The sequence below is a fragment of the Quercus suber genome, unplaced genomic scaffold (genome assembly GCF_002906115.3).
Source record: "Quercus suber isolate HL8 unplaced genomic scaffold, Cork oak 2.0 scaffold_526, whole genome shotgun sequence".
NCBI lineage: Eukaryota > Viridiplantae > Streptophyta > Magnoliopsida > Fagales > Fagaceae > Quercus > Quercus suber.
In genome coordinates, this window is record NW_027069975.1 from 411,886 (window position 1) to 424,836 (window position 12,951).

General features: G+C 36.4%; 1 protein-coding gene across 1 annotated transcript; it reads right to left on the reverse strand.

The window, feature by feature from the left end:
* Positions 1–8,133: 8,133 nt before the first annotated feature.
* On the reverse strand, positions 8,134–12,832 carry LOC136063430 (uncharacterized). The gene is made up of 3 exons (XM_065763812.1): positions 11,612–12,832; positions 8,498–8,595; positions 8,134–8,377 (listed from the first exon to the last, which is right to left on the reverse strand). The coding sequence occupies exons 1-3, from the start codon at positions 12,830–12,832 to the stop codon at positions 8,134–8,136; spliced, it is 1,563 nt and encodes a 520-aa protein (XP_065619884.1).
* Positions 12,833–12,951: the final 119 nt, after the last annotated feature.

Here is a 12,951-nt window from a genome sequence, read left to right on the forward strand (position 1 = left end):
AAACACAAGTTGTTTAACCTAGTTATTTAGCCAAGTGATTACTTAAATTATTTAGATCTAGGTTAACACAAGTAAATCATATCATTGAAACAATACGGAAAATAAATAACACAACAATATGATAACCCAAGAAATCCAAACCGATAAAAAACATGGGAGGATTTAACTTAGCTATCCTCAAGGTAAAACAGATCCATTATGAAATAATTGAAGTTTACACAATAGTGACTTAAACCACTAACATCCTATTATTACCTCGAGTAGGAAACTTACTACCACGACCACGTGACAGCTCCAGGTCCACAGACTACTTCTTTCTTGGATTCACAGCAACCACAAGTACTCCCACTTGTGTTTCTCTTTAAGCTCTTTATGCAACAACTAAAATGATCACCAAGCTCTTGACATCAATCTCGATCTTGATAACCCTAAATATGTATGAAGGCAAACACCTCTAGATCTCACAAGAGATTCATACACACAGCACAAACAACAACAGTAAAACATGGCTAGGGTTTTTCTTTTTATACTAGAAGCAAAACATAAAACCCTACACATCATATGGGCTTAGGCTGAGTTGAAAAATTCTACAGAAAAATAATCTGCATGAGCTTTGATCAATCTAGTCTAATTTTTGATCGATCGAGCCTTACAGATTTACACAATAAATCTTGCAGTACACTTGATTCCAACTTTACACATAAACACACTTTGAGCAGCCTAAATCTAGACTAACTGTTTTGATCATGGTTTGCCAACATTACATATTAAAGTTTTAATACATTAGTTCTTAATTCCTTAGAACCTAACATTTTAGTTTTCCATCTTGTGTATTTAGTTTGTAGAAAGAAGATGAAAAAGTAAAAGGATGGCAAACTAATGTAAATTTCTTTTGTTTTGTTGAGAAAAGAAATAAGAGGATATAATAAATAATTTGTATAAATTTAAACTTATGATTTTATTTTAATAAGATAAGATAAAGAGAAAAAGGAAAAAGAGTGGTTGGTGGCTAACATTATAAAGAATGATGTTAGGTTCTAAAAGTTTAGAACTAATGGAAAATCGTGAACACAAGCTTGTCTAGATGTAGATCTTAGAGTCTATAGGTATTATTAGACAATGCTCAAGGTGATACAAGTCAAGATTCAAGAATATACAAGCTGTAGAAAGAAGAGTTTAGAAACTACTTGGTTCGACCGATCGAGAAACAGGCTCGACCGATCAAAACACATATCTGCAGAATTCTATTTCAGCCCAAACTCTACTTAAACGTATTGGGTTCCAAGTAAAACACTACTAGTATATAAAGGAAATCCTAAGTACATTTTTATAAGGCTTTTCAGAGAGAGAAGAGTGTGCCTCTTTTGTATCTAGGGTTTTGTACCCAAAAAGCTCTCTCATGTCTTCTATCGGTGTTATTCCTTGAAGAATCTCAAGATCCAGTATTGTAGAAGTTGCTACCTTCTCTAGTCATCAAAGGTACTGATGATCTTAACATTCAAGGGTGGTCTTGGAGTCACAAACAAGAGAGTTTGTATTTTTTGTCATAAGTGTGGCTGCTTGTGTTGCAAAGGCCAAGGAAAGAAGTAGTCCGTGGACTTGGAGCTATCATGGGGTCATGGTAGTAAGTTTTCTACTCGAGGTAGTAATAGAATGTTACTGGTCTAAGTTCTATTGTACAAACTTCAATTCTTTCATAGTGGATTTGCTTCTTACCTTGGGGATGGCTAGGTTAAATCCGCCCAAGTTTTTTACTGGTTTGGTTTTCCTAGGTCATCATATCATTGTGTTCTTTATATTTTTCGCTGCTTTACATGATATGATTGTTATTATTTTAACCTATATCTGAATAATAAACCTAAATATTCATTTGGTTAAATAACTAGGTTAAACAACTTGTGTTAAGGGGTCTAAAAACATACAAGTGGTATCAAAGCAGGTTAGCTCTTGATTTAGGTTATTATACCTAGAGTTGATCCTTGATCCATGCTATCATGGATAATTTGAAGTGTCTTTCTGTTCATGCTTTTGATGATTTGAATAAAAAGGACACTATTGTTTTTGTTGATCTTATTGAGGCTTGTGAAACTCTCCCTAAGGAATTATTGAAGGCTATAAAAATTGCTAAGAAATTTAAGGAAAAGTTAAAATTGGCTAATCTTGAAAAAGAGGAATTGGTTGTTAGATTAGATGAATCTAATAAAAAGAATGAATTTTTGAGAAATCAAATTTCCTCTCAAGATAAGAAGATGAAAAGCTTGGAATAAGAGTTAGTTGAATCTAAAGCTAAAATTGAAAATTTGACTAGTACTAAGCCTGTTATTGATAACAGAAGTGTTTCTGTTTCTCTTAAGCCTAAAACTGAAAAAGTTTCTATCCCTCCTCTCAAGAGGAATAATAAAGAAAAGGCTTATTTTGCTAGGTTAGATAAAGGTAAAAGTTCTGATGTAGACGCTGAAGTTTCCAAATCTAAGTTTAAACCTACTATTAGAGAGCATAATAAATCTGTTTTTGTGCCTACTTGTCACTTTTGTGGTGTTGTTGGTCATATTAAATCAAATTGTTCTTTGTTTAGGCAAAAACCAAAATTTGAGACTAGATTTGCTGTTAGGAATACTGATGTTCCTAAATTTGTTCTTGTTTGTCACTTTTGTGGTGTCTCCGGTCACATTCGTCCTAATTGTCATAAATTGAAATTTAAAAATTATGTATTTCAATCTAAGATATGTGATGATATTTCTCCTGCCATAAGTCCATACAAATTGTTTCATATTATTTTGTAAAATTTAAACTTGTTAGCTTGTGAAAGGAATTTGCAAGATTTTAGTCTTTCTCAGATGATTGGTGTAATCCCTCAAATACACTCTGCTTCTCATGGATTTTCATCTACAAAGCTAAAGACTCGTGCTATATGGGTGAGAAAAGACTTGCTAAGGTCAGTGTTGTTTACTTGTCCTTGATTTAATTCTTTCAATTGTTTGTGGACATGTTTTTTTTTTTTTTTTTGGTTGTTTTGTTTTTTAAGTTGTTTTTTATTTTAAAAAAGAATCCAAAAACATTGAAAATCTTTTTAAAAAAAAAATATTTTATTTTGAGTCTTGTTTTCTTTTTCTTGAGGATTACATGAGTTATAATAAACCTCTCTTGATTTAGAACATGCTTGACATTGTGGAGAAACTTGAATAGTATGTGTTATATAAGTGCTAAGCTATTTCTGATTTTGTGTGAGTATGTTCTAGTTTGTACATGCACTCAAGGGTTAATTAAGAAATTGATATTTCTTGTTTGTGTACTCTCTATAGCTTAGTTAAGCACTGTTATGCATTGCATTTGCATTTTTAATCTTTTAGCATAATGTGTGCTTTTAGTTTTGGTCATAAAATTTTTTTTGAAACCAAAAGGATTTTTATTTCTTTTGTATTGCACATCATGATATGTAATTAAGGTTGGCCTATTATCTTTGTGTTAGGACATATGTGTTTTCACTTGTTAAGAACATATGTCACTTATTTATGTAAATTGGCTAATCCTTTGACAAAACGCACTCTACTTGTAATTGAGTAGTTCTAGGTGTTTTTAATACTTCAAGAAACAAGGTTTCAAGATCAAGTGTTGAAGTCATCAAGTCTGTCCAAGAAAAACAAGCTGAAGTGCAAAATCATTAAAGCTTGACACCTTCTTGATAACTCCTCGACACTTGCTATCTGTCGAGATTTATAAAATCAGATTTTCTGATCTGATTTCTTGGGATCCGTGAATATGTCTTAGGGCCTTCTTTTCTCCTAACCCTAGACATATAAAACGATTATTTTAAGAGTCGTCAAATTGTACAAAAGTTGCACAAGCATTGAGAAAACTTCGTTCAAGCAATTTGTGATCAAAGACGAAGTTCTTGACCTAGTTAATCTTCTCTGAAGAAGTTGCTGTGTATTTGCACCAAAGGGTTTTGTGACCAAGCATCTTCCTGATCTTCATCGTGTAGGATGAACTGAAGAACTTTGCAGCCAACCTCTCCTTCTAAGTTGGTGTTTGAAGTCGCGTACTGGGATCCGCGCATTGGTTAGTCACGTACTTAGGAGCCATGCATCAAAAGGGGGAACTGTCACTACAAATCAAGTCCAATTGGGTATTGGGGTAAAGGTTCAACTGTAGGTTGGTAAGGTACTTGGGATTCCTTTACTTGTAACCGCTTGATTTGATAATAGTGGAGTTTCGGGAGTGGTGACCTGAAAATTACCCGGTGGGGTTTTTGCCATAAGGGTTTTCCCCATTCATAAACAAATCACAGTGTCATTTAATTTCTGCTGCATATTTAGTTATTTGGTGATTTGTTTGTGCTTCCACGTATTTGTATGTTAAATTGATTCATTAATAACTTGGCTAATTAATTAATTGGTTTAATCACAATGGGTCATTCAGTTTGTGGCCTATCACTTTGCAAAACATGCCTATGTAACTTGTTTAGCTTAGATAAGTTTATTTTTCTGCACTTTGCTAGTTTTAGCTATGTAGTGCATATTTGTGTGAGTGTTTATAGTTTTTGATCACAAGCTCTTAATTTTGAAGTCACATACTTTTGATTGTAAGGACTAAAAAATCCTAAGAGAAAGGTATAAATAATCATCTCACCACTGCTTACTAGCTAATCATGAACACTTTAATGCATATCATAAGATTTTGTGTTTGAGAAAGTGTAGCACATGCCCAAAAAGAAAATAAAGTATAGCCTTGAAATAAAAAAAAAAAAAAAATTGAAATAAAAATGGTGTGTACATTATAAGGCTTGAATGTTCAAATAGCGTATAAAACACTATGAACGTTTAGACCCTCAATTACAAACTTATCAATTCAAGTTTAATGTCAAACAATATATGTACGAAAAATGAACACAAGCTAATATCAGAATTGATAAACAATCTAAACCAAATAATATCACATCCACAGCAAAAATTAAATAGTAAAGGATAAGGAAAGAGAGATGCAAACATAAGGACAACACAACGATGTGTTATCGAAGAGTAAACCGAAGTCCTCGACATAAAACCTCTCCACTGCCCTCCAAGTGGTCAATAATCCACTAAAGAATGAAGTTGGGATACATGAACAGCAGAAAACCCTCCAAGCCTAATCTACCCAGTGTACCTAAGCTCTCCAAGCTTCTTACTCTAACGAGGTTGTGCTGAACCTTTGTCTTCTTTGGCTTATCAAATTCCACTATAGCCCATAGCATCAACCAATAGTCATTGGTCCCTTCCTAACTACTTCCCAAAGCACCAAATAGCCTTCTCACAGATGTAGGTATGGTGAGAAAAGGATTTGGGCAAGAACCTCTCAAGGATATAACAATGGAGAGAGTGAGAGTAGAGGAATTTGAAGAGTCTCTATGTGAAGATTGTGGCTAAATCAATCCTGTTTTTCTCTAGAGTTTCTGTTAGGTTCTAAAGATTTAGGAATTTATGTATTTAGAACTCTAATGTGTATTGTTGGCAAACCATGATCAAAACAGATTGTTAGTCTTAATTAGACTTGCTCAAAGTGTGGGCGTTTTATGTAAAGTTGGAATCGAGTGGCTGTAGAAGTATTAGTGACTTTCGGCCTGGCTCGATCAATCGAAAATTAGACTCGATCGATCGAATCTCGGGCAGAATGTTTTTTCTGCAGAATTTCCAACTCAGCCCAAGCCCATTAAGGATTAGGGTTTCATATCTATTTCTCCCACTATATAAAGGAAACCCTAAGCCACGTTTTTGAGACTCTGGAGAGAGAGAAGAGAGTGCCTCTTTTGTATCTAGGGTTTTGTACCCAATCCTCTCTAAGTCTTTGTTGCTCATATTTGCGGTTTGTGTGAATCTCTTGTAAGATCCTTGAGAAGCTTTCCTTCACATAAACTTAGGGTTTTCAAGGTAGAGATTATTTCAACATCTTGATGATCAACTCGGTTGCTGCCATTGGAGCTTAAAGAATAACAAGCGTGGGTGCTTGTAGCTGATTGGAGAATCCAAGAAAGAAGGAGTCCGTGGATTCGGAGCTTGCACGTGGTCGTGTCAGGAAGTTCTACTGGTGGGTAACATTAGAAAGTCAAGCGGGGAGCTTGTAAGTCCTTTTGTATGAACTTCAATTCTTTCATATAATGGATTCAAGTTTACCTTGAGGATAGCTAGGTCAAATCCTCTCCAAGTTTTTACCGTGTGGTTTCCTGGATGATCATATCATTGTGTTTTTTATTTTTTCTGCTGCTTTATATTTTTGATATGATTGTTTGATTGTGATAATCTAGATTTGCATAATTTGACTAAGTTAATCACTTGGCTAATCAACTAGGTTAATACAATTGTTGTTTTAAGGGGTCTAAATTTCTAACAAGTAGTATCAGTTTCTCTCTCAAAATTCTCTCTGGAAACTCTCTACATTTCGTGGGTATAAGGGGCATTTATACTAGGGTGAGATTGGAATGCGAAGAGTCAGGTTTTTCAAAATAGAGCTGGCTGGCTGCTTGGCCTCGCAACTTGACTAAGTCGCGAGCTAACAGAACGACCAAGCTGGACTTTTGGTCCTGTAGTGCTCCAGCTGGTGTGACTGTTCATCTTCTCTGCACGCTTCACTCGTGTGCTGCAGTTGGCGGCTTGTTAGTTGTGAGTCACCCGCGAGTCCCATCTGCTAGTCTTTGCATCTTTGCACAATCTTGAGCATTTCTTCACATTCTCTCACTCACTACCCTTACATGATTCCCACCTAAATACATGGTTACTAATTGCTAAATTATAAGTAAATTTGGCACGGAATAAAGCCAACAAGATGGTTGATTAAATTCAACCTTACAATCTCCTCTTTTGGCTATTCCTTGACAAAACCCTACAACATACTCTAGACTTAACATGTGAGTTGGGAACAGTTGAACAAAAATCACTCACACCTAACTCTAAAATAAGTAATGAAAATAAGTAATAAACTAAGGCTTGACCAAAAACGAACAATCACTATAAATAGTGATCACAATGCTCATTCACACAAGGAATGAACATCCGGACATGCAAGCTAATAAGCTTAATTGCAAAGTATCATTTGTATGTCTAACACTCAACCAATGCAACAACTCAAGGTAATTGCATTAAGGAAAAAAAATCCAACAAAGGGCGCAAGAGTGATGTACTAAAAGAAAATGCATGACATTTAACATCAAGTACATAATCTACAAAGCATGAGTATAGAAACCTTAAGAGCTTACAAAAGCAGCAGGTACAAACACCTTAACACATGCTGAATAACATCTTAAGTATTAATAAACCAAAGTTTCACACCCAAACATATCCATGAGTTTTAAAAACCAACAGAATAAGCAAACTGTTTAACACATTGTATCAAACTCATAAGGAAAACAGTATTCAAAAACATAATACCATAACCAACACCATAATCATAAACATAAAATAAGATTGAACAATAAACTAGATAAACACTGTTTTTGGCTACTCCCCCTCAAAATGGCACTCCCCCTCAAAAGTTGCTTCTCAAAAAAATTCTCCCCCTTTTTGACCGGAATGGCCAAAGGGTCACTGCTGGATGTTGATGTTGTCAAACTTGGCTAAAAGTGTGTTAAGCTGATCCTGAATTGCTACCATCCTATCAGTATGCTCATTCTGGACCTCTCTAAGTCCATCAATCCTCTCCAGGATGATCTGAAATGCATCTGTAGGTATAGCTGATGAGTTAAGGCCCTGCTCCTTTTGCCTCTGCTTCTGGATGTGGACGTCTATCCTACAGCCTCTGCTTCAGTTTCCATTGGATCACCTTTTCCTTGGTCACCTTTCTCTTCATCACCTGGAAGACAACTTTGTATCCTGATGATGGTCATCTTGTTGATGGCTGATGGTGTAGACATGGGGTTGATATCTTGAGGGATTGCAACACCTTTTGCTCTGAAAAGCCTCATGAGAAGACTAGGAAAGATCAGCTTAGGCCTAGAGGTGGTTCTAGTCTCATCCATAATTGTGTCAAATATGTGAAAGCTAATATCAATGAAGATTTTCTCCTTGAGTTCCATGAGGAAGATTGCTCTGGCATTGTTGATCGTAGTCAACTTCCTCACTGGATACAGGTTGAACATCATGATGGTGGTGAGGCACCTCATGTCAACTAGAAATGTTGTAGTGTTGTGACAGTTTCTATAGATAGCATCCTGTCCTTGTAATTGGTGAAATCATGATCCTCTAAACCCTCAAGCCCTAGTACCTCATCAATATCATGTGCATCTAGGGTGAACTCATGTCCTTTGATCCAGCAATTCAGCTCATCCTCCCTTATAATAGCATTTGCATAGAATTCCCTTATTAAAGGGTCACAAACTGTAGGTAGGTCACTGAGCAACTTATCCCATCCTCTGCCCTCAAACCAATCTAGAATGAAGGTGTCCTTCAAGTCCCCTAAGTTTACAAACCTTTCCTAAATAATGGTTCCTTTCAAGAAAGAATCTCTGTATCTCTCAAAGTGTTGAACAGACCTAAACAGGTCATGGTCCATTTTTAGCCTTTTTTCAGCCTTCTTAGCCGGAGTATTCTTCTTAGCAGGAGTATTCTTCTTTGTAGGTGTGGGAGCCATCTGTAAACAAGCAAAAGAGGCCACAACAATAGCAGAACACAATAGGTGGAAATATACATAGATTAGTAATAAGTTAGTTACATAAGGAGTAACAGAGTGTCAAGACAGCATATAGACCAAACATAGTTGAGAACCAGAGAAAAATAGCTCAAATAAAAAACCAACAACTTAATCAAGTATAGTCTGTATTGATGCAGACTGCAACAAGCATTAATCAGCTATATTTGGATAGTGTAAACCACACTCAGTCAAAAGTAAGCATATGTCTATGAGACATATCTTAATAAATATGAATTGTTCAAGTCATACCCTCAAGACAGAAAGACACACATGATATGGCAACACAAAATCAAAGCATTATTAGCCAAACAATAAAAAACTCAGTCATTTTGAAACAACCATACTCACACTCAGAGTAAGTCACAGAGAACCCAAATACATATATTTTACGGGTATGAGATATTTCAAACAACAAAGGTCAGATTACAGACTAGCTAAATGTAACTTTAATCATGATAGCAAACATAATCAACAGTCTAGCCACAAAAACAATTAAGCCCAAACAACCAAACCCAACATTTTAAGCACACCCATATTCGAACATTGCAAATCACACAAACTTAACAAAATCTCACAAAATGAAGAAATACACTTATAAACATGTAAAATAGAGTGAGAAAATAGAAACCTATACCTTTTTCTTGGAGAATGAGGTTGGAGAGATGATCAACAATGGAGGTTAGGGTTGAGTGCACGGTATGTTTGGGAGAGGGATGAAATGAGGAAGACAATGAACAGTCACATAAATTCAAGGGAAAACTAAAAAAATTTGAAAATCTGTCTTTAAGGCACAAAACACGTGATTTTCACGACTGGATCAAGTCGCGTGCAAGTCGCCAGGGCCAGCAGCCAGAACACTTAAACACAAAAAGTTGAAAAAATTTTCTAAGTGTTTTTCGCGACCGGAAGGTCTACCCACGAGTGAGTCGTGAGATGAGTCGCAAAAATCTCTGTGTACCCCTCGTGACTAGACCTTTCACCCGTGAACAAGTTGCCACACTGAGCCGCGAGAAACATAAAAACCCAAATTTTGAAAAATATTCTAAGTATTTTTCACGACTGGGACATTGACCCGCCAGTGTGCCACAAAAAATCTCGGAGTGGGCTTACGACTGGGGCATGCGACTAGACCAACCCGTGACTGAGTTACCAAAACAGGACAACAATGTTTTTGAAATTTTGACAAATTTTGTAAAAACAAAATACTTTCCAAAAACAACTAAAACACTCAAAAATCTTTTTGTGTTTGATTAACAAAGATTGAGCATGTGAAGACACATTTAAACAAGTACAATCACATGAATGAATATGGCATTCATTGAACATAGAGATGTGTGTTGTGTGTGAATATCAAAAATGAGATAGTCCTTAGTCTAATGTGAAGCTTCAATGATCAATTCAATCAAGGCATACACAACTAGCATTAGATAATGTGACCCATCTCAATTATAGAAATATGCATATATGACCTCTCACATAAACTTGAGTACAATATCTTTAAAGCTTTTCATTTGGCTCCATGTTCAACATTTCATTTGATCTTTTTGGATCAACACATCTCATTGTGAGATCGATACTTGAAATTGTTTATATTTCAATTAGATGAGTTAGCCTTTGGCTTTTTGGGCATCATACATTTTATTTTTGGTCGCTTTCCCTTTTTCCTAGTCAAATACTAGAATGTGCAACAGGCTTTTGCAGCTCAATATCTCTTTTCATTTGGAGATTTACATTTGATGAGCTCTTTAAGCAAAAACAACAAAATAAAAAATGGGAAGATATATAGGCACAAGTCTATGAATGTCTCAAGATCAACAAAATCATTCACTAATCATTCATGACAAGATTGAAGATCTATTTACAACAGTCACATAGATTTCAAGATTTCTCCCACAATGATATGAGTGCATAGGAAACAAGCTGAGCTCGTAGATGCACAAAGCCATTAGTACAAAGGTACAAGGCAAAACATGTTTTGAGACAAAAACTCATCAAAGTCAATAAAACTTTTTGGATTTTCTACTTTTTATGTGGTTTTTGGATTTTTGACACACAAGAAGGAAAAGATTGATCAAAAGTAACAATGTAAAAACATTTTAAGTAAAAACAAACAAACAAACAATTTCCAACTCAAACTAGCAAAAAGCACACAACCAAGCATATTCACAAAACATAGGAAGAATTAATGCATGGACATGTTGTAATGCTTATGCATGAGTACCCTTCTTCACCCACACATCACGTGCGTTTAGGGTGATTTCCTTATAGGATCGGGTACGACAGTTAGGACTTTCAAACCTTCTAGTGATGCATTCCAAGCATGTGGTGAATGCACCGATCATCTTCATTATGTCCATCATTTCGGAATCACCGTTTTGACTTCTTGGTTGCTCACCACCCCAAGACCTCTTGCCATTTCTTGGTCCTCGTGACCGTGGAGCACATGCATTGTTCAATGCTCTCAGCTTATGACAGTTGAGTCTGGTATGTCCTTGCAATCCGCAATGGTGACAAAAATGATTCATTCTAGGACCCCGTTGTGATCTTGGAAGTGATTTTCCTCTAGCTTCATGTCTGGCATCTGATTGATTACAGGACGTATTTAACACCCGTTGATTAGCCACATTCTTTTTCTTTTCAACCTTAACTTTCTCAGAAACTCTTTTACAACCGACTCTTTGGCCTTCACAAACTTCACTTCTTTGGTGACATTGGCCGATGAGCTACTCCCTCCGGTATATCCCAACCCAGACTTGTCTGAGAAATGTTTTTGAGATGAAATAACATCATCTAGCTTCTTGGTGGAGACCCTCTCTATCTTGGCATTTGCTTGCACTACCCCTAGCTCAAGAAATCTCACTTTTGTGTAAGCTTCTGACAGCTCTCCATTCAGCCTTTCTATCTCACACTTGGCCTCTTTATGTCACACTAGGAGACTTCAATAGTCCTCCTCTACCTTCTTCATCTTCTTCATAGCCGCCTTGGCCACCCTTATGTACTCTCCCGACTTCTCAAGAAGTGAGTTGTAGTTCTCCTGGAGACCGGTTGTGCTTTCATCTTCTTCAGCATCTGATTCTTCAACAACTCCTATTGATTCTTCATCACTATACTCCCTAAGCTCGTGTACAAGCAAATTCAAGTCCCCCGAAGACTCAACATGAGTAATAGTCATAAAAGCGGAGTAATTCCCTTCTCCATCATAGCTTTCCTCAGAATCAGAATTTGATGAATCTGAGTCACTAAGAGTCGTGGCATACACCTTACTCTTCGATTTGAAATAGTTGGGACATTCCTTTTTGAAGTGTCCATGCTCGTTGCACTCGAAGCAAGTGATTCCTTGTGAAGATTGGGATTCCTTTCCATCTTTCTTCTTGAATTCCCTTCTCTCCTTCCCGAAACTTTGGAATTTCCCTTTATCACCAAATTTTCCATTGTTCTTGAATTTCAAGAATTTTCGAAAAATTTTCACAAGGTATGCCACATCTTTATCGACAACATCCTCATGTGATGAGTCGTGAACTTCTACCCTTTCATTACTTGTCTTAAGAGTAAGAGATTTGCTCTTCCTTTGTGTGGGCAACGACAGTTCATACATTTGAAGTGAGCCAATCAATTCTTGGACTTTGATATCATCAAGGTCTTTACTCTCTTCAATCGCTGTCACCTTGGCATGGAAGCTTTCTGGCAATGACCGAAGGATCTTTCTCACTATCTTAGAATCCTCCGTTTTCTCCCCTAAATTGAACTTGCCGACGACCACTTCGTTCAACTTGCTATAGAAAAAGTCAAAAGACTCATCCTCACTCATTTTGAGCTCCTCAAACCGAGTGGTCAACATCTGCAGCTTGGTGTCCTTTACTTTCTTCGTTCCTTCATAAGTGGTCTCCAATATTTCCCATGCCTCCTTGGCAATAGTGATGTGTGAAATCCTGTGAAACTCTTCTGGAGAAACATCACATAAAATAGCATTCAAGGCTTTACTGTTAGCGTTAGCTACCATAAGAGTTGCCTTATCCCAAGTGGATTTAGCAGCCTCCGGCCTAGTCCAACCTACTTCTACAGCATCCCAAACATTATCATCAATAAAACACAAGAATGCCCTCATTCGGACTTTCCAAAAACTATAGTTGTTACCATCAAAAAATGGTGGAACATTTAAAGATTGAGACCGGTCCATCTCAATACGGGTCAAGGATCGCACTAAGGTGTTTAAAACATAAAGAATGCACCCTCTCTGATACCAATTGAATGTTTAAATAGCATATAAAACACTATGAACATTTAGACCCCCAATTA

Bases quoted from the DNA above. Each gene is read 5' to 3' on its own strand.
- LOC136063430 (XM_065763812.1), bottom strand. From the start codon at position 12,832: ATGGACCGGTCTCAATCTTTAAATGTTCCACCATTTTTTGATGGTAAC. The intron at 8,596-11,611 runs GTAGAGGAGGAC...GCTTGTTTACAG, and splicing joins CTATGAAGAAGATGAAGAAG to ATGGCTCCCACACCTACAAA. The intron at 8,378-8,497 runs GTCTGTTCAACA...GTTTGAGGGCAG, and splicing joins ATGGACCATGACCTGTTTAG to AGGATGGGATAAGTTGCTCA.